Source organism: Berghia stephanieae, chromosome 12 (assembly GCF_034508935.2).
Source record: "Berghia stephanieae isolate SIO BIC M18660-M18661 chromosome 12, UCSD_Bste_1.3, whole genome shotgun sequence".
Taxonomy (NCBI): domain Eukaryota; kingdom Metazoa; phylum Mollusca; class Gastropoda; order Nudibranchia; family Aeolidiidae; genus Berghia; species Berghia stephanieae.
The window spans coordinates 26,751,796-26,776,076 of record NC_088371.1 but is presented as its reverse complement, the minus strand read 5'-3'; the positions used below and the strand labels follow the sequence as shown (position 1 = coordinate 26,776,076).

The 24,281-nt window shown below is 35.7% G+C and overlaps 3 protein-coding genes across 6 annotated transcripts in view; all 3 read left to right on the top strand.

The window, feature by feature from the left end:
* The window catches only part of LOC144957776 (adhesion G-protein coupled receptor G2-like), a 53,068-nt gene extending 39,989 nt beyond the window's left edge, over positions 1-13,079 (top strand). Inside the window, exons 3-4 of the mRNA XM_078889191.1 lie at positions 838-1,125; positions 6,843-13,079. Coding sequence (XP_078745317.1) covers positions 838-1,125; positions 6,843-8,707 — 2,153 coding nt within the window. The 3' untranslated portion in view covers positions 8,708-13,079. The remainder of the gene's footprint in view (positions 1-837; positions 1,126-6,842) is intronic.
* The window catches only part of LOC144957777 (N-acetyllactosaminide beta-1,6-N-acetylglucosaminyl-transferase-like), a 114,446-nt gene that overhangs the window by 60,160 nt on the left and 30,005 nt on the right, over positions 1-24,281 (top strand). The gene's annotated exons all lie outside the window — the stretch shown is intronic.
* Positions 20,136-24,281, top strand: part of LOC144957775 (adhesion G-protein coupled receptor G2-like) — a 20,472-nt gene continuing 16,326 nt past the window's right edge. The window contains exons 1-3 of one of the 2 annotated variants that reach the window (XM_078889189.1): positions 20,136-20,634; positions 22,233-22,330; positions 23,476-23,637. Coding sequence is in view for 1 of the 2 variants with exons in the window: in XM_078889188.1 (XP_078745314.1) it covers positions 22,273-22,330; positions 23,476-23,637 (220 nt within the window). In the remaining variant the exon portion in view is untranslated. The remainder of the gene's footprint in view (positions 20,635-22,232; positions 22,331-23,475; positions 23,638-24,281) is intronic. The other variant, XM_078889188.1, reaches the window with a different exon arrangement.

Sequence of the window (24,281 nt, the reverse complement as noted above, 5' to 3'; positions counted from 1 at the left end):
GTGATCGAGTATTTATGAATATGTGTTTCTTTTGCCACCAAACAGCCATTTTTTAACGGTTATTTTTTTTCTATAATTTACATTGGAAGGTGAGCTGTCAAAGACAGGAACATGTGTTTTGCCACGTGCTTCTAAATCTTTATTTACATAATTGCACCGCGCTGGACAGCTCTATTAGTAAATAGGTATACGTATACGTTGTATAATGCTTTGAACGCGTTGAATAAAAAATTATTCAACAATTGCAGAATATTTTCGTACATTTTATTGGTGTGAAATTAGGTGTAAAAACAGCTGATTGGCGATTATAAATAATCTTTTGTTGCGCATAAATACAAATCCAACGTTTTTAGTTTTGGATGAAATTGTCATTCAAGCAGGAGAAAGATACAAATTATTCTGAACAGAAATATTAATATCATACCATTTGGTTACAAAATATCATATTATATTACCTGTAGGGGTGGAATAAACGTATTCTTTCATTTCTTTGTATTTATTAAACTCGTTATATTTTTGTCGTGCAATAAAACATACTCGCTAGCTCGTTGTGTTATTGGGTACGACATAAATAACTCGATTAATTAACGCAAAGAGATGAAAGAATCGTCTGTAGTTTTTCATTCACCCCGTTTTGTTGATAAAAGGGAAAGCCGAAACGTCCACTTTATCTGTTTTTGTTTATTAAATTAAAGTGACATTCAATTTTATATTGTTATATATTTATTTGAGCTTCAAGCAGCAACATTTACATTTTTGGCAATGAGAAAGGGGTGCTGTTGTATGACCTAACGTTTTGTTGGACATTTATATAAAATATATTTTCTATAATTACAGACCCTTGTCTCGACAAATACCCACTCTTGCTATACAATGGACGGCCAATCTCTAACGAAGAAACACTTCAGAGCGGTTCAGTTGGAGAGTTAACGTGTCGTCATATAATAAACACCAGATTGTTAAGTTTTCGCTGTGACGATGATGAATATAATATAGACCAGACGTCTATGCCATATGGGCTGAATGTGACCATTGGTTTTGGATATTTTCAAGTGAAATGCACATGCCTTGTAAGTGAATATTATGGAAGAATTGAGCTTTATGATGACGTTATAATAAGAAATGGTAAGTCTATCTATATTCGTCTAGACTACCCGCTATAATTCGACAGAATAAGGCAGTGTTAAAAATTGACTTGATAATAAACTTAATCAAACACACAGACACACACAAATATATATATATAAACGCTTTCAGCACATTTAGTGGATATTGCTCTATATAAAAGCTCAATTATATATATATATATATATATATATATATATATGTATATATATATATATATATATTTATATATATATATATTTATATATATATATAAATATATATATATATATATATGTGTGTGTGTGTGTGTGTGTGTGTATATATATATATATATACCCAAGGCTGAACTGAAAAGTCTTGACGCTTATTGAATATCTCCGATTGTTTTGAACTCACCAGTGTAAAGTAAACTAACATCAAAATGTGCGTAATTTATTCTTATTTTAGGTCACCAAATTCTGTTTAGCTGCTATTTCATGATTTTGATTTATCTTATTTGAAAAAAAACCCGCTCCAGCATGTCGGTCGAAGAAATCAGACAAAAAATAATGCAATGAACAGAGTACTGTGACTGAGATCCTTACTGCAGAGACATTGCCTCCCGTAAACATTCATAAACGATTGAAACGTGTTTATGGTGACTCGTGAATTGTTATTACAACAGTTTCAAATTAAAAGATTGGTTAAGGTCTTTATTGGAACTGAAGCTGTCTCCACCAACATTAATGAGTAGGCTCGTCCACAAAGTACATCAACCGCATCAAATCAACCAAAGAAATTGACGAACTTAATCGAGCTAATCGCTGGATAAAACAATCAGACATTTCACAAAGGCTTGGAATTTCATGGGGGGAGGGGTGGATATATCGTTCGAGAAATCTTGGGGTACAAAAAGACATGTGCCCGTTGGATGCCGAAAATGCTCACACAAACGCATGATCACATTGAATGAGAAAGTTTTCTTGAAGTCGTTGAATACTCCCCCCTTATAGTTCTAGTTCAGCTCCAAGTGACTTTTTCCTTTTCTTAAGACTTAAGAGATAGCTGAAGGGAGCAACTTTCTGCAGTGAAGGCGGAGGTGATTCGATGGTGTCGACGTTTGCCGCGTTAGTTCCTCTTCGACGCGATGCAATTTGATTCAATAGACTGATGTCACGTCGGCCATTGTAGTTCTAAACAAAGAAAATCTGTACTTTTTATTCTTCATGATAGCTAGAACTTTGCATATGTCTTGTGATCAGAATGTGTAAAAGTCAAAACATGATCAGATTCATAATGTTTTATTTTCCTCTGGAGACGCTTTTATGCTCGTCGGAGAAATATTTCATAAGGGCGGCCGCCATTGTTCCGATAGTTTAGAGCCAGTTACTACGTTACCATGCGTCATTACAAGGGAAGTGACGTTACTACTGTTGAAGCGGCGTGGATGGGAACGGTGACTAAGACTATGAAGAAATCTAAAATGATGATCCGAAAGGACATAAAGCTAAGCTGTTTTTTGATACCTTTGTCAATTTTGTATCTATTCTAATGTTTGAAGGACGAGAGCCGCGTCAATACTTTTCAGATTGCCCTTGTATATATTGTGTATATATCATGTCAAATTGCTCACTTGGAGCCAATAGCGCAGCGTTGGAAAATTTTAAGACTCTTCTTGTCCAGAAATTTTTATCCTAGGCATTTTCTTATTGATGAGTAAATTATACGTGTTTATGGTTTGACAAGTATATTGTAAAGCTCTTTGAGACTTTGGCATTTAGCGCTATAAAAGAAAACTTTATTATTATTATTATTATTATTATTATTATTATTATTATTATTATTATTATTATTATTATTATTATTATTATTATTATTATTATTATTATTATTATTATTAATACAGCTGTTTCGAAGCCAGATTATTGTCTCATCAGTCAGACGGTCTTGTTTGGAAGATAAACCTATAGTATGAATACTAATAAACAGAAATGAATATAAAAAGAACAAAATATCAAACACGGAACGTTTCCGGCTCAAACCCCTTCTTCAGTCAGCAACAACAACAAAAATCCCAATAAATTTATAAATACATTACTTTAGTTATGTATTTATATTTCTATTGGGTATTTTTGGTTGGCTGAAGTAGAGTTTTGAGCCCGAAACGTTCTGTTTTTGGTATTTTTGTTCTTTTTTTTTTGAAATTGTTATGTTCATTTTTGTTTATTACTTGTTACAGTCCACGGCGTCTAGCAGCCGAGTGTGATTTTGAAGTATGAATACTATGGATTTACTCTACTCATGAGAAGCTAATCTGGCATCAAAACAGCTTCATCTGCTGCAAGTATCTTACTTTGCTCAATTTGTATTCTTTAAATCAATAAATTTATCTTGCACTGTCTACACTAAATTACATCCATCACTACACACACACACACACACCACATATATATATATATATATATATATATATATATATATATATATATATATATATATATATATATATATACTATTGGACACAAATAAGTATACACTTACTTATGGCTGAGTTGAACTTCAGAGCCTTTCACAGACACAATCTATACCATTTTAAAGGGTTTTCATATCTACACAATGTTAATCTGGAGAGGAGCTCTGACCCTTTTAGTAAAAGGTATTAGAAATAGAATAATCCAAAAGTAAAACAAACAAACGACTCACAAATGACACAACGCATAGAAAACAATAAGCCATTATTCTGAGATACAAGTCTCATATGTATTGGACCTTGCGGTAATTACTCACTTACTGATCAAAGGACTCCAATAAGTAGGGAATACATTTACTCAATTATTGGGTTCACCCAATGACGAGCAAATCAAATCTGGTAACTTCGTTCTAAGACAAACGCTTTTTCCATTATGTTGTATGTAAATGTATATGAGCACTATTTGTACAGTATTGACTCAATCACTCCTCTCTGCGATTCGATTGCTTCAGACTATTTTTGTACTTATTAACACTCCCTATCGATTTAAAATATCTTGTGAAAACGGTATAGTATTGAGGTGTTTCAGTCACATGGAAATTAGAATAATCAGAAATTTGAATTTTATGTGTATTGCTTCTCAAGAAACTAAATGATTTTCTTCAATAAAACTAATGACCTAAATCTAAATCTATAGTCAGATTTTTAATAAGTGGCGCGTGTTTTTCTTCTTTTTCTCAGCTGCCCCCCAATGCATAGCTGCAAAAAATTGTATGACCTCTGAATCAATTTGTCTTAATAAAAATATTTTTTTTCATAAATTTTAAAACAGTATTAAAGGATTTCATTTATTACAGCTATATTAAAATCGATAACAGGTGAGGATCGTAACTCATAGAAGATTTACATTATTAAAATTATGAATTTTCCGCTTATCCATTTTGAAGGAATTCGTTAAACTGGAGTGTTCTGTTAATTGAAGCTTAAACGATATACGTGCAGTATTCGAATATGAAGCAACAAATGCCACTTATTAACTATCAGACATCTACATTTTATAACTATCAATACACATTACTGGTGAATGCAAACGGAAGTGAAAATAACGCGCTTCCAATATACTTTTGATTGCAAAAGTTTGAGAAATAGCTTGTGTTTATACCAAAGAGGATGACAAAAATTAATGTAGGCTGGTCAAAACTAAAATATCATCAATAAAGTGACAGTAATTTCACAAATATGTGTTCAACAATAACAACAACAACTACTACTACTACTACTACTACTACTACTACTACTACTACTACTACTACTACTACTACTACTACTACTACTACTACTACTACTACGACAACCAAGAAATACTGGACACATCAATCAGCACAGTCTGATGACGATGATGAAAAGGAGAAATGAAACGACTACAGAAAGGTTCCGAGCATCCAATGAAATGTAATTTTCGTCTAATTTGCGAAGCTTGAGGCAGCCTTTTCACAGTCCACTTTTTATCATTTATTGCCTCGTCGGTGAGGGTAAATTTGGTGTTCCTCCTCTCAACCATTCCCTCTACTTAGGCCCAATGACCTCGATTGGATAGTGATATGGGGGAAGTCGCGCAACCTCGTGTCAAAACTCCCTGATTAGACAGTCTGCTTTGAGAGCTGGTTCTGGTTCATTTCTTTTTTTTTTTTACTAAGGAGTATAGTTAGCATTTTGATAAATGGTCAGAATATGTAGTACTGTCTGATTGGAACCATGAAATCATGTCAGCTTTTATAATTACCTTAGTTGGAGCCTTGAAGTGACCATGGACCAACGAATGGTAGCGTTGTCCAATACAATACAGCTGGGTGCTTCGATGGAGGGCAGCAAACGATATTTAGTCAGTCTTAAAACACCTTTGCCTTCACCCCAGAATAATATTCCAGATGATGCAGAGAAGAAAAAAATGGCATAGCATCCTGTTAAATATCTAGTATCATCACCACCTGCAAGAATAACAATGATTCTCTGTCCAGAATCCATGGGCCTTTTTCTGCTTGAATAACCAGACGTTCAATATTTTTTCGGATGTATATTTACGCCCGCCCAGCTCCATACATCTTGGATGATATCCATATCAAAGTTATCTATGATCTTTTTCTGCCACGTCGTTCTACAATGGTGATCTCTCTGTCGTATTTTGATAACGATCTTCTCATGGTTGATTGTAAAATTTCAAAACCATTGCCGTCCTCTTTAATGACTTATCGATAGATACAAGAAGGCTTCTTTTCGCAGCTTTACGAGAGTGGAACTGATAGAGATTCCGTACCGCATTGTGTTGTTTAAGAGCCTAATATGTTTTTAAAACATTTAAAGGTCATGTGAAACATTCATGCATAGAAAAAAAATTTGTCAAAGTTATATAAACAGTGTTTGTTAATTTGACATTATTGAGTATACAATCACTATTTCAAATGATTTAAAGCAAGAGATTTCATATCAGTCTTTGGTAATTGCGACATGATGTAGATAAAATGCCATAAATAATAAATTTAAAATTTAATACAAATTACATAAGAGGTGTGTTTATAACACTTAAAGCAAATACGATTCAATAGTCTGATGTCACGCCGCCCGGCAACGGCGGCCATCTTGGTTCTAAACAAAGAAAATCATTACTTTTTATTTTTCATGCTGGCTAGAACTTTTCATATGCCTTGTGATCAGAATGTGTAAAAGTCAAAACATGATCAAATTTATGGGTTTTTTTCCTCTGGATACGCTTTTATGCTCGCCGGAGAAATATTTCATACGGCGTCCTTCATTGTTCCGATAGTTTAGAGCCAGTGTTACTAAGTTACCATGCGTCATTAGGAAGGAAGTGACGTTACGACTGTTGAAGAGTATTGTTATTATTTGGAAATAAGTATGACGTGAACTCATAATCTCTACGTCAGCACAATATTTTTTTGAAATACGATGAATTCATTCATACTTTGCGTTGCGTAACTTGTTTACATATTTAACAGTATAAAACCTCGTATTTTATGTCAGCTGTTTTAAAGTAGTTTTTATAGGTCTTAAAGAAGAAAACTTTTTTTTAACATGGCACCAACACGGTCCAAAATCTATATTCAGTTAAGACAAATTGATTCAGAGGTTGACACAATATTTTACAACTTTTGAAAGAGGGACAGCTGAGAAAAAAACAGAAAAACACGCGCCATTAATAAAAAATCTGATTATAGTATGCAATCTTTCATGAAAATTTATAAAAGCTGTTTATTTTTAAATCTCTCAGATTTCTTAAATGAATCAGCTTCTCTTGTTGCCGACCTTGACCATGCAATTAGCAGCAACAGACAAGCAACTGCCCAGTACCTTCAAAGCAATGCAACAAGGAAGAAACTTGATAGTCTGTTGCAACATTTGAACGCAACTCTGACCAGCAAATTGGGTGAAGATATTCTAAATTTCGTTGCCAAAGTTACCGAATGCTGCACTGATCAATTAAATGACGAGTTTCGTCTATATTTCCTCACTGTTATAGATAGAACGGTAGCTGGCATTCCGTTGATTGACGGGAAATCCTTCAACTACGAATCTAAAGAACTGGCCTTATTAGTCCACCCTACCTCACCGACCGAAGCAGAACAAATGGGTCGTGTTGTTTTTAATACGTACTCAAACTCAGATGATAATCTTGCTATCACAATGGTCAATAAATCTGGGAGGCCACATCGTGACCATGTTTCCAAGGGCACTTTTATCGTCCCCATGAAGGCAATCAGTAAATCTCTGACTGATCCAGAAAGATCCAGAATGAATCGACTGAGCGTAACAACATACAAAGATGCTAGACTTTTTGGAAGAAGCATGAACCGAACCGATCAAAGAATAGTCGGGAGTGTGGTTTCTATTTCCGTGCCAGGTGTAACGGTTAATGATATGGCGGAAGAAAACACATTGGTCTTCAGGCATCGAGAACGACTAAGGTCTGCAAAATGTGTCTTCTGGAACCCAGACTCAAAGAATGGGCATGAAGTGTCGGGAAAGTGGCAGATGGACGGATGCTCAGTCATGGAGCACGGGCGTGATTTTGTGACGTGTAGTTGTAATCACCTGACCAGCTTTGGTCTGATGCTGGCTCTCGACGACTCGACTCTGCTTAAACACGAGTCCTCTCTAGGGATATTATCTATTTTGGGATGTGCCATATCCGCTTTGTCTTTGTTCGTAACGCTGGTGACTTATTGGATGTTTCCTTTTCTCCGTAAGGACAAACCATCTAGGATTTTGATGCATATTTGTGCTGCTCTGATGATGGCGAACATTCTCTTCATCACAAATGCCATTGTTGTGAATGTAATCGACGATTATTTTATAATATGCAAATTTGTAGGAATGTTGTTACATTATTTTATGATTTCATCACTTCTCTGGATGTCGTGTGACGCTCATTACTTGTACTTAGGAATGGTGAAAGTCTTCATTGATCCAACAAGAAATTACCTATTCATATATAGCATAATATCCTGGGGTTTTCCATTTTTCTTGGTCATTAGCACTGCCAAAGTCATTTCATTTGATAACTACGATCTAATTTACGGTGAAATATGCTGGATAACAAAACCTGCCGTTTATTTTGTATTCATCCTGCCAGCTGGCTTGTTGATGCTGCATAACTTCATCGTATTTTTTTTGGTGATTCATTATCTCAGACGAGCTCCTAGCACGGAATTGCTCCCATCGAGGAGAAAGGTTATAAAGAGACAACTCAAAGCCGCTGCTTCCATTGCATCCCTTCTGGGTTTAGCTTGGGTTTTTGGTATTTTAGCAATCGGAGCGGCTGGGGTTGTTTTCAGTTATTTGTTCGTGATATTCAACTCTTTACAGGGATTTTTCATCTTTATATTCTTCTGTGTCTTCAAGCCCAGAGTGAAATATTTCTGGACCAGGTTGATTTGGGGCATTCACCACACTGCCCTATTCGAAACATCGGAAAAAGAAGAGCGCACGGTTGAGACGTACCACCGATCAAGCGGTGTCAAGGACAAAAGTCCTCTTTCCGATATACTTGCCAGCCCGCATCAGGAGACGGAGGGAGATTATACATCAGACCGTGGTGGTGAACTTGTAGAACACCAAGCAACGGCGATAGATTAATGAATTAAATTTATGCAGGAATGTTAATTGATATATCAAAACCAGTGATGGGCAGAGAGATTACGAACGCAGAACCGTTCACAAGGATTACAATTGATACATGAACCAATTTGCAAGGTATTAAATTGAAATAATACATCCATAAACAATAAAAGTTCTAGATATAATTTAGAACCAGTCACGGGGATTTAGATTAAAGTATTAGAACCGATGTGTACATAAATACAAGTCTGACATCTAAACATCCTCATGAGCTTATTTTAACATTAAAATGGGCAATGTTTTGCGTTATATTTTGAAATTTCCATGACAACAATGAGCCCATAAGGAATTTGGTCATCAGACCTGCAAATAAGTGCACGTCGATTAGAACCAAACATAGCAATAGATAGATTAGAATATTTAAACAATGTACAAGGATTCAGATTGAGATATTAAAGCCATACAGACGGATTTAGATTAATATATTAAAATCTTACACTAGGTTTAAGATTATGATATTAGAACCATGCACAAAGAATTAAACAAACATTGTATTAGAACTATATACAAGGAATTAAACTAAAATTGTATTAGAACCCTACACAAGGATTTAAATAAAGCATTAGAACTAGAACCATGTACAACTTCTCTGGCTCAAAGTCATCTTCATCTATTTTTGTCATGACAATCCTAGTTATTTTGCCTTGCCATCTCTCACAATGAGAATAACACGAACCTGCACGAACCAAGAAATGTCGATTGATAACATTAGACCAGACCAATGTGTTACTTATTCAGGCAATCTCAATGTTGGATCATTGTTGTTATTATTAGTATCATCATCATCATCATCATCATCATCATCATCATCATCATCATCATCATCATCATCATCATCATCATCATTTAAGCTCACACTTACAACATTAAATCCAAATTCGCCATAAACTCATCAACGATCCAAGACGATTGATGCCTTATGAACTGACACCCCAAAAGTTAAGGGTTACTATGAAACTTACCGTCCGGCAAACTGCTCCATGCTTCAGGATTGTCCAGCTCTCCGAAAGATTCGAGGATATCACAAGAATTTCACGACGATACCGGAAGAGGAAACGCCTCAACCTATCGCTTACGTCATCCTTGTCCACCGGGACTTCGATCATTTATACATCACCACTAGTCTACCGCCCTCAACACTTCTGCATCCATTTAGAGTATGTGAGTTTATCTAGCAATGACTATCCCGCACAAATCTTTGGGCCTCTTTTTCGCTCACGAAGTGCCCAAATTTGCGACAAAATATGAGACGAAGCCGTTTCGTAATGCTATTTTCAAAAATTAATTACGACGCTGTTTATAATTGAATATGAATGAAAGTTAGAAAAGAGGTCATTTTAGATTATGTCAAGCGACAAAACTCGTACGATTACCGTTAAAATATATTTTTACCCTTTGGAGTACAATATTTCTAAAACTACAAAGAGGAGAGATTTTGTCGCTCATAAGGTTATATATGTACATTTCTTCTATTTATATTTCAAATTTCATTCGATTATGATATGTACTTTTCCCGTATTCTCACAAAACATCAACCCAATTTGCATTTCAATGAGTGAAAATATGGAGACGGCCATTTTGCTCCAACATCGCGCGACACGAAAATGACGTGAGCGAGGCAAGGCTGCCAGATGGCCAGACCTGACCAAATTCGACTTCAGATGTGGCTAAATAGAAAATCATATGGCTTTCAATATTAAGACTGGCCCACTTAAAATGAACTAAATTTTAACAAACAGAAAATTGAATAGACTAGGATAAATGTCACTGAGAAAAACATAGATGAATAAAATGTAAAAAAAAAATTTTAAAAATATATATTTGGCCACACACGTGGCCATCTGGCAACCTTGATCGCGACGACGGATGACACAAATCCTCGCGCACTTTAAAAAAAAATTAAGGTATTGTTTCATTGTTATGTCATAGGGATAGTAGATAAACTCTCTCTCTCTCTCTCTCTCTCTCTCTCTCTCAAATAAATACTAGAACTAACATAAGCCATGGTCTTACGGGACTGATTGATAATAATTCAGCAGGCATTTTTCGTGTCATTTGTATGGGTTGTAGACACAAGATTACACTTTGGAAAAGTTCCAAATGATCAATATTATGTATATTTTAAAACAAATTTATAGTTGACCCTAGCCATACAGCTCTAAAACTATACACGTTAGAACTTTTCTGATGTCTTCATCATATTTTCTGATAATTTTGCCATAAAATTGCCAAGTTTTAATATCTAATTCCACGTATTAAGCGAGATACAGGCACAAACCAGAATAAAACGCAGAAAAAGCGTCTCATATTTTCCGTAATTTTTTCTCTTTGTGAGTCATCCAAATAAATGACATCTTTGAAACTGCATAACTTTGTTATATATTAATGGATTTTCAAAATTCAAAACGATTTTTACTCAGTGGAGATAGGGCTTTGATTTAAGAGTAGTATTTCCTACAAAAATAGAAAATAAAAATGTTCATAGTCATTGCTAGTTTATCATTGTTGGGTGTCATGATCGAAGAGTGGGGATCCAGTTATTCTAACTATTAATATGTCATGTTGATTTGATGATCCGGGATGACTTGCCAGTCAGATGGGTTGATTACGTACGAATGTGTACAAAAGAGATGAATCAATCATTGATGATAAGAACTTATTTTTAAATAAAAATTGACTTTCTTACTAAACTTGGCAATATCTCAGTTCAAAACTTTTCACCATCCGACTGATTATGTCATTCACTGTAACATATGTAAAACAAAAACTAATCTCAAAGGTTTTATATTTTTTTAAAAATATATTTTTGATCCAACAGTTTCGAAGCTAAGAGGTGGTGTCCACTTCTCCCCATTGTCTAATTCGCCTCACTATCCATGATCCAAAATAAGCATTCTACACATTAAAATCGACCTCATATTTTTATTTTGAAATCTAGCAGAAAACTGTTTGGTTATGTGGTTTTTAATGTAAAAACTGTGTCATTATCTACAAGATTTTTGTTTTTACCTCAATTTCACTTCGTCATGATTTGTACGAGCTGTTTAAACCTTTTGACCACCAATATTTACAAGAAGTATGACCTTGTGCTTCAAAATTAGGACCTGGCATTGGCAATACATGTTGGAATTAATGATTTACGTCGTCTTTTGAGTTGAAAAAAAGTAAAGACAGACGGTAAACTTAAGATGTTTACCCTACATGCTTGTTGTATATGGGGGTGTGAAAAGGTTAAAACAGCACGTTCATATCATGACTGATGAACATGGAGATAATAACACAGTTTGCAACATAACCAAGTTGCTTTCAGCTGTGTTTGAAAGTAAAAATATGAGGAAGATTATAAACGTGTTCTTATCTATACATATTTTTGATCATTGGATATAAATAAATTGAGTCATCTTTGCCTTGCATCACAATACCTTGAGTGTTTTTAACTTAAGCATTTCTATGGCGACTCCAGCGTGGGTTACAAATGTGAAATTTTGGTTGTTGTCAGTTTAAACGTTTTATTCGTCACTGTCAATAAAGTACAAATAAACTTATCCTAAGTCTCATTTTATAAAAACAACTATAACTTAAATTTTATTTTTGTCATCTTAACTACCCCGCTGTAATACCTCTTTGGTAGCGATTGGCTACATTTTTGTATGAATTGTTTTAATTTCAGAATAGTTGGATCTTTTGAATTTGCGTTTCTTTATGAAAGATAAGAAAATGGTGTCTTTGCGTTTCTTTTTGACGTATAAGTAAATGGTGTCTTTGCGTTTCTTTTTGACGTATAAGAAAGTGATGTTTTTACGTTTCTTTTTGACGTATAAGAAAATGGTGTCTTTGCGTTTCTTTTTTACGTATAAGAAAGTGATGTCTTAACGGGTTTTTTTTTTACGGATAAGAAAATGGTGTCTTTACGTTTCTTTTTGACGTATAAGAAAATGGTGTCTTTACGTTTCTTTTTAGACGGATAAGAACATTGTGTCTTTGATCACGTAGCAAGGATTGAAAGTGTGAATTTACAGTCCAAATTTATAGAATAAGGAAATTAAAAATGTTTCAAAGTTTAATAAAGAAAGTTTACACTTCCCACTGAAGATATTTGCTTTAGTTCAATTCTCTATGTTCAGTTTTCAATCTCGATTTCAACAGCAGGTTCATCTCGCTATAATACTTTTTCAAGACGATTGGTCACTCATTTTCCAGCCTGTAAAAGTATGTTTTTAATCTTGAAAGTAGAAAAAATATTTGGTGCTCTCTTTCTTTCTCTATCTCGTTCTCTCTTTTCTCCATCTCTCTCTCTCTCTCTCTCTCTCTCTCTCTTTCTCTCTCTCTCTCTCTCTCATTCCCTCTCTCTCTCTCTCTCTCTCTCTCTCTCTCTCTCTCTCTCTGTCTGTCGTCGTTTCGACCTATACAAGAGTATTTACTGGGTGGGGATCCTGACCTCCCATAGCGGGCAGGGAGGTCCATACTGTGTTTTCTATTCCCTTATATCTGTTTTCCAACATGCTTTCTGTCTTTGTCTTGGAATGAGGTTACTTGCTTTTGTCATGGCCCTGGTTGGAGTCTTGGCTGGGAGGGAAACAGTCAAATGCATAGTTATTGTTTTGGGAGATGATATTTTTTTCCTTGTAAAACATCTCTCTTATGTATTATTATATTTGTTATTTTTAGTATATAATGTAAGCATTTGAGTGTATTCCTCTCTGTTGGATTTTTTGCTCGTGTCCAACTGAGACTTATAGGTGATCTCAAACTAAGTACATTGATTTTATGCTCTTGGAATCTACATATGATCCCTATTTTTTCCCAGTTCCCCTTTGTCTTACCTTTTTTTTGGGTGCTTTAATTGTAATTCTAGAACTTTTTACTATCCATTTTCTTCTTTTTACTGGCGCTGATATAACCTAAATATGTTGCAAGCGCCGTAAAACCCTTAAAACAAACAAGAGTATTTGTGGAAGTAGGATATGAGCAGTTCCTGATTTGGAGACTGCCCTGCCCTGTATTCCCTGGCTGCTACAAATCAAATTGACTTCGGTATCTGTAGCTGGTTTAAGTTCTCGGCCTTTTGCTGATATAATTTATATTGTTGTGTTTTATAATGTAAATACATTGCATAATTTCGTTTTAATAATTTACCACACGTCTTGATTTGGGCTTTAATCTATATATATAGAAATATATATATATAAGAGAGAGAGAGAGAGAGAGAGAGAGAGAGAGAGAGAGAGAGAGAGAGAGAGTTGATCAAATATAAATTTCTCTGATTATGAAGGAATGATCCGATTCTCATTAACTTTTGCACACTGTTTTATTTTTCTATAAAATCCAAGCTAAATTGGTATACCTCTCATCTCTCCTTGACCTTGAAATGCCATTTAAAGTAGAAGGTGTAGGATATGGCCTTCAACCAATCTTCTGAAGCTCTTAAAAGTTCAATTTAGTTTTCAAAACAAATATTCTTTGATGTCTGTCTCAATGTAAGGAACATGAAAAATCTAACGGGGCCAAATTGCGTGAGTAGAAAGGATGGAGTAAGATTTCTAATCCGCAGTCATCTGTTGCAGCTGTTGTCACTACAACACGATAAACCAGGGTATCGTCCTGAAAAAAGGAGAACTCCATTCAAAGCTTGCCCGGATGTTCTATATCCAACTCAATCTATTTTAGTTTTGAGTCGTGTTTTCCGATCATTGTTTTGCTCTTTGGAAGATAGTGAAAAATAATGAAGCCTTTCATGGGACAAAAACATGGAGAGCATGACTTTTATCACAGAGCAGCTGGTCTTTACCTTTTTTTTGGAAGGAGGGGGGGGGGTGTTCTTCACGGATTCTCCACTGTTTTAAGTTGCATTTTATCTCTGGATCATATGAATAGTAAGATTTCATTCACTGTCTCTAATCTGCCCAGTAAATAATAGTTTTTACAAAGGCTAGGGGAAATTTAATACAGCATTTTCTTCCCTATTTCAATTGCTGTCACTTTCTTTTGGATTTCTGTTTTTTTTTATTTGTAATACAAATCATTTAAATGATACATATCAGAAGTTTCCAAGTTTTAAAATGTATGCTCATGGGACATTGGAAACATATTCTTGATAATTTCATAATTAACAATGTGAAATTATATGTAAGCTTCAATTTAATAAACGAAAACAGATTAAATGGACGTTCGGATTTCCCCTTTATCAACAAAACAGGATGAATGAAACACTACAGATGAGTGAGATAATGTAGTGGCGTTGTTAAGATAAATAAACAAAAACATCGATGGACAGGGAATAATATGCTCCTTTGTAAGGAAGCACGAATTAAAATAGAACAATAGATATTTCTAAAAGGTGCTCAATTCATTAAGTCAAAAAAGGGGAGGCTTTTTCGTATATTAAATTGAAGCTTACATTGACTTTCACATTGTTATTTATTTCTTCGAGCTTCGAGCAGCAACATTTACAATTGATAATTTCTTATCAATCCAACGATTTCTTTACGGTCAGGGCAATGCATATTTGATCAACCCTCTTAGTTGCATAATGATTACATACAATACATTGTTTCTTTTGTTATATTGCTACAAAGATATATGAATTTTGGTTTTATCTTTTTAATAGTTGCATAAAGAATACATTTTGATTAAAACAAATCTGATAATATTTTCTTACGACTTTTATTATCCTAACAAATAAATATGACCCACCATATTTACCTGGTAATGTGTCAGGGTAAACCTGATGAAAGAAAAAAAATTAAACCATTACACCACAGAGGTGAAGAAAATGGCATTGAAATATTCCCCCTATCAGGTAATCTCTGTAATAGTAGCAGTACGTGTGACCGGTAACCAGAAGGTCTGAGGTTCGATTCCCAGTCGTGAAAGACTGATTTTATTTTTTGGGGATGACTTCTTTTAAAAATGACGCAAACACCGTAAAACCTCACAAAATAAACAAAATAATTTTATTTATAAAAAAAAATAATTTAAAAATGAACTTTTATATAGCGCAATATCCACTAAACGTGCTTAAAGCGCTAACAGCAAAATTTAAGCATGTAGGACGAGACATGACGCCTGTTGGATGATAATACATATTTTTCGGACAGAGACAACGCTGTTAACGGCCAGGTACTCATTTAACACGAGTACTGTGAGAGAATGTGAGTAATGAGCCTTCTCCAGGGACTCAACCATGGGCGAGCGAGGCACGATCCCAGGACCTTCCAATCCGAAAACGAGTGTCATTACCACAAGACCACATAGCCGCACAAATGATAGTCTCATCTAATTTGTGCATGCAAAGATAATACCATGACATGGAGGATCACAGATGACATTGAAATGTGTCACCACTAGTGGAACAAAACTCTTCAATCTAATCATTCCAAAATGGCAACATCATTATATAATTTGTTCTTGGAGGGAGAGATAAAGGGAGTAAATGTGACTCATAAATAAGGGATCAACACAAAACAAACGACGTTTCGTCCTTTGGCCTTGTTCAAGTAAAAACAATATCTATACTACTAGTGATCAAAAGAAAGTTTACACTTGTTTTACCTACAGAATTGGTTTGAAATATTGTTCTGGTTTATTTAAAACCTATGTGTAATCATAGTACTATCATTTATCTTTCATTTTGTTAGAATTTGTAACGTTTACGGTTTATCTTGTATGCAACATAGACTTTTAAAAACACGATCTTCAAAAAGGGAAGTAACAATTCAAAACATACACTATAATTTTGACAAACAAGGATATTTTAATAAAATTACTTGCGTTCATTTCATTTGAAGTGAATGTGAATCTAATTCAATCAGTAACGAGTATGTCCCCCGTTCGCTTCAATCACAACATTGCATCTCCTACGCATGGAATTGGTCAATCTGGCCAGCTGGTGTTGAGGAATATTATCTCAAGCTATTCTTATGGTGTGGAACAGTTGTTGTTCATTTTGCGGGTCTAAGGAACGAACTTGGCGGCCGATTATGTTCCACATATATTCTATCGGATTTAGATCGGGGGATATTGCAGGCCACAGGCTGATAACGTTAACATTATTTCCCTTGTTACAATAGCTCGGTGGGATGGTGCATTGTCGTGTGGAAGTGAGAATCTAGGATGTTCATGAAAAAATGGAATAACATGGAGTAAAATGTGCTGGATGTACGTTGCACCGGTAAGGGATGCGTTTACTTGGACTAGAGGTGTCTTATAGTCTCTGCTTATTCCACCCCACACCATCACTTGTCCATATCCTCTGTTTGGGGATTCCAAGACACAAGAATCGTGAAATCACTCGTGTGGTATTCGGTAACAACGTAATCTACCGCCATTTCTTCCAATCACAAAGCGTGATTCATCTGAAAAGAGAACAAATGACCACGCATGCATTGTCCAGCGCAGATGAGCACGGGCCCACTGAAGACGGGCCAACCGGTGATGTGCTCTAAGAAGTTGTCGCATCAACGGACGTTTGCGATAATGTAATGCTCTCTAAGTCTGCAACGAACAGTGTGTCGACTAAGTCGTGTAACTGGGAACTCTAGCGCAATTTCAGTCGCCGTCCTAAAACAATCCCGTAGCTGTAGGGTGCGTATAAAACGGTCCTCACCTTGTTTTGTTACTCGTGGTCTGTCAGTTCGATTTCGGTCCCTTACCGTTTGTGTTATTTCAAATCGATCCTGTAAGGAATATACAGTTCTCCTTGTGATATTAAACATTCTGCTACATGGGTCACAGACTGTCCAGCCTGAAGATGACCAATGGCACGTGCACGTTGTTCTAAACTAAGTCGTGGCATCGCGTAGATTAATGAACGGTATTTTGTATTGTGTTTTTCTGCCTTGAAAATAGTTCAAGAAGACACGGATGACAAAAAAAATTAATTTCTACACACTTCCTGTCCACAGTAAGGGGTTAAAATGTCATTTTAGCACGTGCGCGACGCGGTGACCGAAATTCAGGTCAAAAACAAAAACATCGACTATCGGTACACAGAAAGGCTAATGGTAAACAACTCAGTGGAAAATCATTAGCCTACGTCAACGGATAAAAAAGTAACGACGGTTTTAAATGTGTATACTTTCTTTTGATCGCAAGTATATATATATATATATATATATATATATATATATATATATATATATATATTATATATATATATATATATATATATATTAGATGGGAAAAGGCCAAAGGCCGGAACGTCATTTGTTTTCTTTTTCCCTTATTTTTGAGTCTCATTTACGCCCTTTATCTTTCTCTCCATTTTATTGACTCATTTAGGCAGCTCTAGTTTTTGGTTTTATCTGGTCTAGTGTAGGTTGGGTAAAGGATGGGATTATATCCGTCTATCTCAACTGTCTTTTCATTCACCAGTTATCTTTTCTTCTGTCCTTGTTCTTGAATGGGACTATTTTGTTTTGCTCGGGCCCTACTTTGAGTCCTTTTCTGGGAGGGAGACGGTCAGAAAATAGATAGTTGCGTTCGTGGATTTTTTTCTTTTATTTCTTGTACATTTCTATTTACTCGACTGAGGTGTGATTGAGTCGACACTTCTGGGTGGGGTTCCTGACCTCCCATAGTGGGCAGCAAGTTCACTTACCGTGTCTTCTTTCCCCCTATATTTGTTTTCCAACGCAGCATGCTTTATGTCTTTGTCTTCCTGTGTGGGGTTCCTGACCTCCCATAGTGGGAACGGAGGTACATACTGTGTCTTCTTTCCCTCCATATCTATTTTCCAGCTATGATTGTCACGGATCTAGATTTCGCAGATGATCTGGCTCTACTGAACGAGGAGATGGACCAGGCACAATAAGTCCTCAATAGACTTGAACTTGAAACTGAGGCTGAACGAGTAGGACTGTGCTGTAATGCTAAGAAGACAGTTATCCAAACCTACAACCAAGAAAGGCCAATTAGCATACAGGCAAAAAATGGAGGACGGCTGAAGGAAGTTGACAACTTCAAGTACCTAGGAGGTTGGACCCAAAGCAGTTCCTCTGATATCTCTGTCAGGAAAGCATTGGCTTGGAGTGCCTGTCACAAACTCAGGAAAATCTGAAGTTCAAACCTACAGAGCAAAATAAAGAAGAGACTGTTCCTGGCAACGGTAGAGTCAGTGCTTCTATATGGAGCAGTGACATGGACTCTAACAAAAGCCCTTGAGAAGCAACTGATCGGCTGCTACACTCGTATGCTGCGGATGGCCTTCAATGTAAGCTGGAAAGAGCACATATCAAATGAAGAGCTCTACAATGACCTCTCCCCAGTGACCTCGAAGACACAAAAGAGAAGACTGAGACTTGTAGCGCACTGCTGGAGACACAAGGAGGAGATTCCAATCAGTCTTGTGCTATGGGAACCACCTGAGAGAACCAGAAGCAGAGGCAGGCAGAATAAAACATACATTGACTGTCTGCTAGATGACACAGGAATGGACCACACCCGGGAGCTGCGTACGCTTATGGGGGACAGGACAGAATGGCGAAGACTTGTGGCCCAAGTAAGTAAGTAAGTAAAAGTAAATATCTATTTTCCAACATGCTTTCTGTCTTTGTCTTGGAAATGAGTTTTGTCCTGGACCTGGCCCTGGCTGGGAGGGAAACAGTTAAATGCATAATTATTGTTTTGGGAGATGATATTTTTTTCCTTGTAAATCATCTATCTGTTATGTATTATTATATTTGTTATTTTGAATGAATAATGTAAGCATTTGAGTGTATTCCTCTTTGTTGGATTTTGTGCTTGTGTCCGGATGAGACTTATAGGTGATTTCAAACTAACTACATCGGTGGTATGCTCTTGGAAGCTACATCTAAACAATAAAAACATGAATGCAACACTAAATTCCAGATCTCTGTCGTCTATCTGGAATTTAGTAATGTATCTAAGTCTTTATTGATTTTTGCTGTTGGCTAAAGAAGGGTTTTGAGCCCGAACCGTTCCGTGTTTGGTATTTAGTTCTCTTTTGAGCTGTTGTATACATTTTTGTTCATTACTTTTTACAGCCTTTAGCGACGTCGGTCTTTAGCCATGGTATGTTGCTATGTATTGATAATAGACGTCTATTAAAAAATATATGGTTACTATGAGACAAACATTTTAACTCATTTTTTTCAAAAATGACGTCATGTGTTTATGTATTTTGTGGCCATATATTGATTACAAAGAATACTAGTTAGTAAAAAAAGAAAAGATTTATTTCCGTTACCATTGTACAAATGACGTCTATCTACAAATGAATTGATAAGTATCTTCTACTTTGTCGTTACATTTCAAATCTGCCTTAGACCTATTATTATTTTCCCTTTTATTTAAAAATAGATGGGTATCACACATGACTCAAATTCTTACAACAATTACACACAGATCTACGTCTATTTATTTGCAGGTCGTATAGTTAGGCCTAGGCCACATATTATTGTTAAGCCATGTTCTGTAATGAAACATAAAATATTGTTCATTACATCAATGCTAAATCAGGCCCATAAGTGCATCGGCTATTCACACCTGCACATATCTGAACGTTGAGACATATGCAGAGCAGGCTCAGTAGAATAATCTCTCTAATCTTTAAACTCTAAACTCGGGAGGCCATCCGATAGCTCCTCGTGCTAAGAGAAACAACCAAATATTCCTTTAACTAACCCTAAGAAAAATAAAACCTAGCACCTAAAACTTACCCTGAAAGGAAAAACAAACACCCTAGTACCTTTACTAAGACTTATGACCAACCCTAATAGAAAAAAACAGTCTCCGGCCTCGAGCTAACCCTAATAGAAAAAAAAAACAACCTAGGACTGCTTTCAATACTTCAAAAAACAAAATGGCGGAGGAAAACCAAAACATTGGTTGTATAATGAATGTTTAAACTTCACTAATCTATCAAGGTATGTTCTAGAGTTTATAAAATGCTACTATATATTGACAAATTGAATAAATAAACGCTTGACAAAAGACCAACGGTGAAAATACAAATTGAAATAAATGCTAGCACGAGGAGTTTTCGGAAGAACCTTAATATATCTGAACGTTTAGACCAGGCTCAGTAGTATAATCTCTCTAATCTTTCAACTCTAAACTTTAATCTTAGTCTTCAACTCTTCAGGTAATTTACTGCGGTAGGTTTTGTCACCTGATGCCAACTTAACCGAGGTGAAGCCCGTATTATATTATTTCAACTAAAATATAAGCATTGTGATGATGATATACTTATATAGCGCCCATTAATCCACTGGTATGTGCTCTATGGCGCTTAACAATCACTCAGTATATTATATAGACCAGCATGCACACGAACACATTGTTATTAGTGTGATAGTTGATATTTTATATAAAGAATGAAGTTAATGCCAGCGGGTTCCTTGCTATCGTTGATAGTTTGCCAGTTGGATTATAAGCTCTATCTAAATTCTATCAACCACACTAATATAATATTTATTAAGGTTACACATAGTTTTGTGTGTCGGTACCTTTCATCTTATTTTTTCTGTTCGGCCAGAAAACTGTAATCATGAATAGTTATGGATTAAAATAATCATCACTCATTCTTTCCCATGACCGGATGGTCGTTAGGGGACTTAACTTAAGAGATGCAGCCTTCACAATCAGATGTCAGCGTAGCCATCGTTAACATATTATAGCCTGACACTAGAACCCTCTAGGACTTATAGTTTGACGTCATTTTTAAGCGTCTAGTCAGTTGTCGTTAGTAGAGCTCAAGGAAACAAGTGATTCCATTGGTTGACCTATTGAATACAACTCGCGATTTGTTTTTTTTTTATTGTGGCCAAAGGCTTGTCGTTGGACGTTATTTATTGTGGTCAGTGTCAGGCAAAAGTGAACGATGGCTATGTACGATGTCACTCATCTCCGTCATTGGCCTTCTCTATCACCTCATATAACATTCGATCTTGTCCATTCCCTGATGTCAATTATCCTGTCACATTTTCTTTTGTCGTCCGTCGACTTCCACTGTGCTTTAAGATCTCGGGTTTGAACATTTTCATCATCTTGAGTTTCTACTTTAGAGAGAACTATATTTCGTGTTTACTTGAAAAAGGTCAAAGGCCAAAACGTCGTTTGTTTGGTGTTGTTCCCTGATATATATGAGTCGCGTTTACGCACTTTATCTTTCTCTCCATCTCATTTTGGCACCCTGAAAAAAAACAACAACACGTATTTAGAATTTTGGCCAGAAAACTAGTCCTTCAAATATCGATCTATTAAAATGACTCTAATTTTGACAATCACTCTCTAACCTGTGACTTCCCAGAAGTCCCAGGCTTGAGAATGTTTGCCAACACTATGGTCATTTTAACGGATCGATATTTATTTAAGGACGAGTTTCTAGACCAACATTGTATACGTTTTTTTTCAGGGTACGGTAGAATATAATATCAAGATAAATTTTGTTTTAAAATGTATTGACAAAAAAATATAGCATGGCATTTAAGATGATTAATTATTTTATTCCCTCAATTCCCAGCAAACCGGATGTTCCACAAATTATAATCGACGAAAAAATCATGAGAGTGAAATGTTTACTTTCATCAATTTTCCTCGTTTATCCAGCAATCACCTTAGGTTTGTTTCTTATTTGATCTATTTATTTGTTTGTTTGTTTTTAAAAGTCTTACTTTCATGATATTTTGTCTACACCACAAACTATATGTGACCCATCGTCTCAAAACGATATTAAATCGAAGAGTAGAATTAATCATAGTCAACATTTATAAGTCAATATCTATAAATTTATATGGTTTAGGTTTAAGTTGTTATGTGCAAAATTCTTGTGAATAGTTAGTTTCATAAAGAACACAACCCACAAAATCACACACTTTCTGGTAGTTTTTACAAAAGTTTACTTTTTAGTGTGTCCCCTACACTCTGACATTAAATCGGTTTGACGCGGTAGGACAGGACGCTTAATATGTGGCCTTTCGCCTCAAGCGATTTTATATGTCCGGATGAACTAGGAGTAGGAGATGAAACTTGAATTTATATACACAAATATGAAGCTCGGGATAATTTTCTCTTCATCATGTTGGAGAATAAATCCAATTTCTTAACAAGAAATGAAGTGAGTAGGAAAGTGCCAGAAGACAACAAAGAATAAAAACTTCGGGGCGGTGATGGGAGCTCGAACCTGACCGGTGAGATCGTGACTCGACCGTATGAGTTCTCTACGTGCAGGAGATGCAGGAGAAAGTGGAATGGAGAGGCTTTGTTCGACAACACAGTGAAGCACGGCACATGGCGATCATGATGATGATGATGATGATGATGATGATGATGATGATGATGATGATGATGATAATGGTGGTGATGATGGTGATGATGATGATGATGATGATGACGATGATGATGATGATGATGATGATGATGATAATGGTGGTGATGATGGTGATGATGATGATGATGATGATGATGATGATGATGATGATGATGATGATGATGATGATGATGATGATGATGATGATGATGATGATGATGACGATGATGACGATGATGATTTTAGATGGTTTGACTTGTACTTTTCTTTCCGCTTTGTCTGATTCTGTTTGTTTTTTTGTTTTTTTTTTGGTGTGTGTGTTGTTTTTTTTTTGCTTACTTTTTCTGATATCTGTCTTACTTATTTAACGTTAAAAGTAGTGATGTATTTATAATGTTGTCATAAAACTTTCCGTATATTTGTTTTGTTATTTTTTCTCTCATAAAAATCCTAACAGCGTGCCTTAAGGCGGACTGGACGTTTTTCAGTAAAAACAGAAAGTACTTGATTGTGTCGGATGACCGTTTAGATTGTCTATCAGCTTACGATTTCTGTGAAGAAATGGGTGGGCAGAGTTTGATTATTCCAGATCTACAAACTTCGCAATTTGTCCAAGACTGTAAGTTTTATTCGAAGATTGAGGATGATCTTGTTAGAGATTAAATAGATGTTGTAAATGGCGTTAGAGAGCGAGATTTTTTGGACCATTTTTTGTGTTTAAGTCGAGCTTTGCAATATTAATTGAGAGCAGATCGTCAATGACATAAAAGATGTTTTAAACGTGTCATTTTAAAGATGTATGTGTAAACAGTAGAAACTAGAAATTTCTTAGTAATAGACCGGCGTTTTATACAATAGAAAGTATCCAATCATTGTAAGCGTGAACATTTATAAAGATGTGAGCATTTATGATAAAGCGGCTATGTGGTCTAGTGGTATGACACTCGCTTTCGGATCGGAAGGTGCTGGGTTCGAGCCTCGTGTTGAGTCCTTGGAAAAGGCTCTTTACTCACATTGTCTCACCGTACTCAGGTGAAAATTGAGTACCTGGCCGTTAACAGCGTTGTCTTTGTCCGAAAAATTGTAATATCGCCTAACAGGCGCCTTGTCCCGTCCTACATGTTACATGTTGCTGTTGACCAGGGACCCCTTGTAAAGCGCTTTGAGCACATTTAGTGGATATTGCACTATAAAAAACTCAATTATTATTTATAATCCACTAAACGTGTTCAAAGCTTTTTACAAGAGGTCCATAGCCAACAT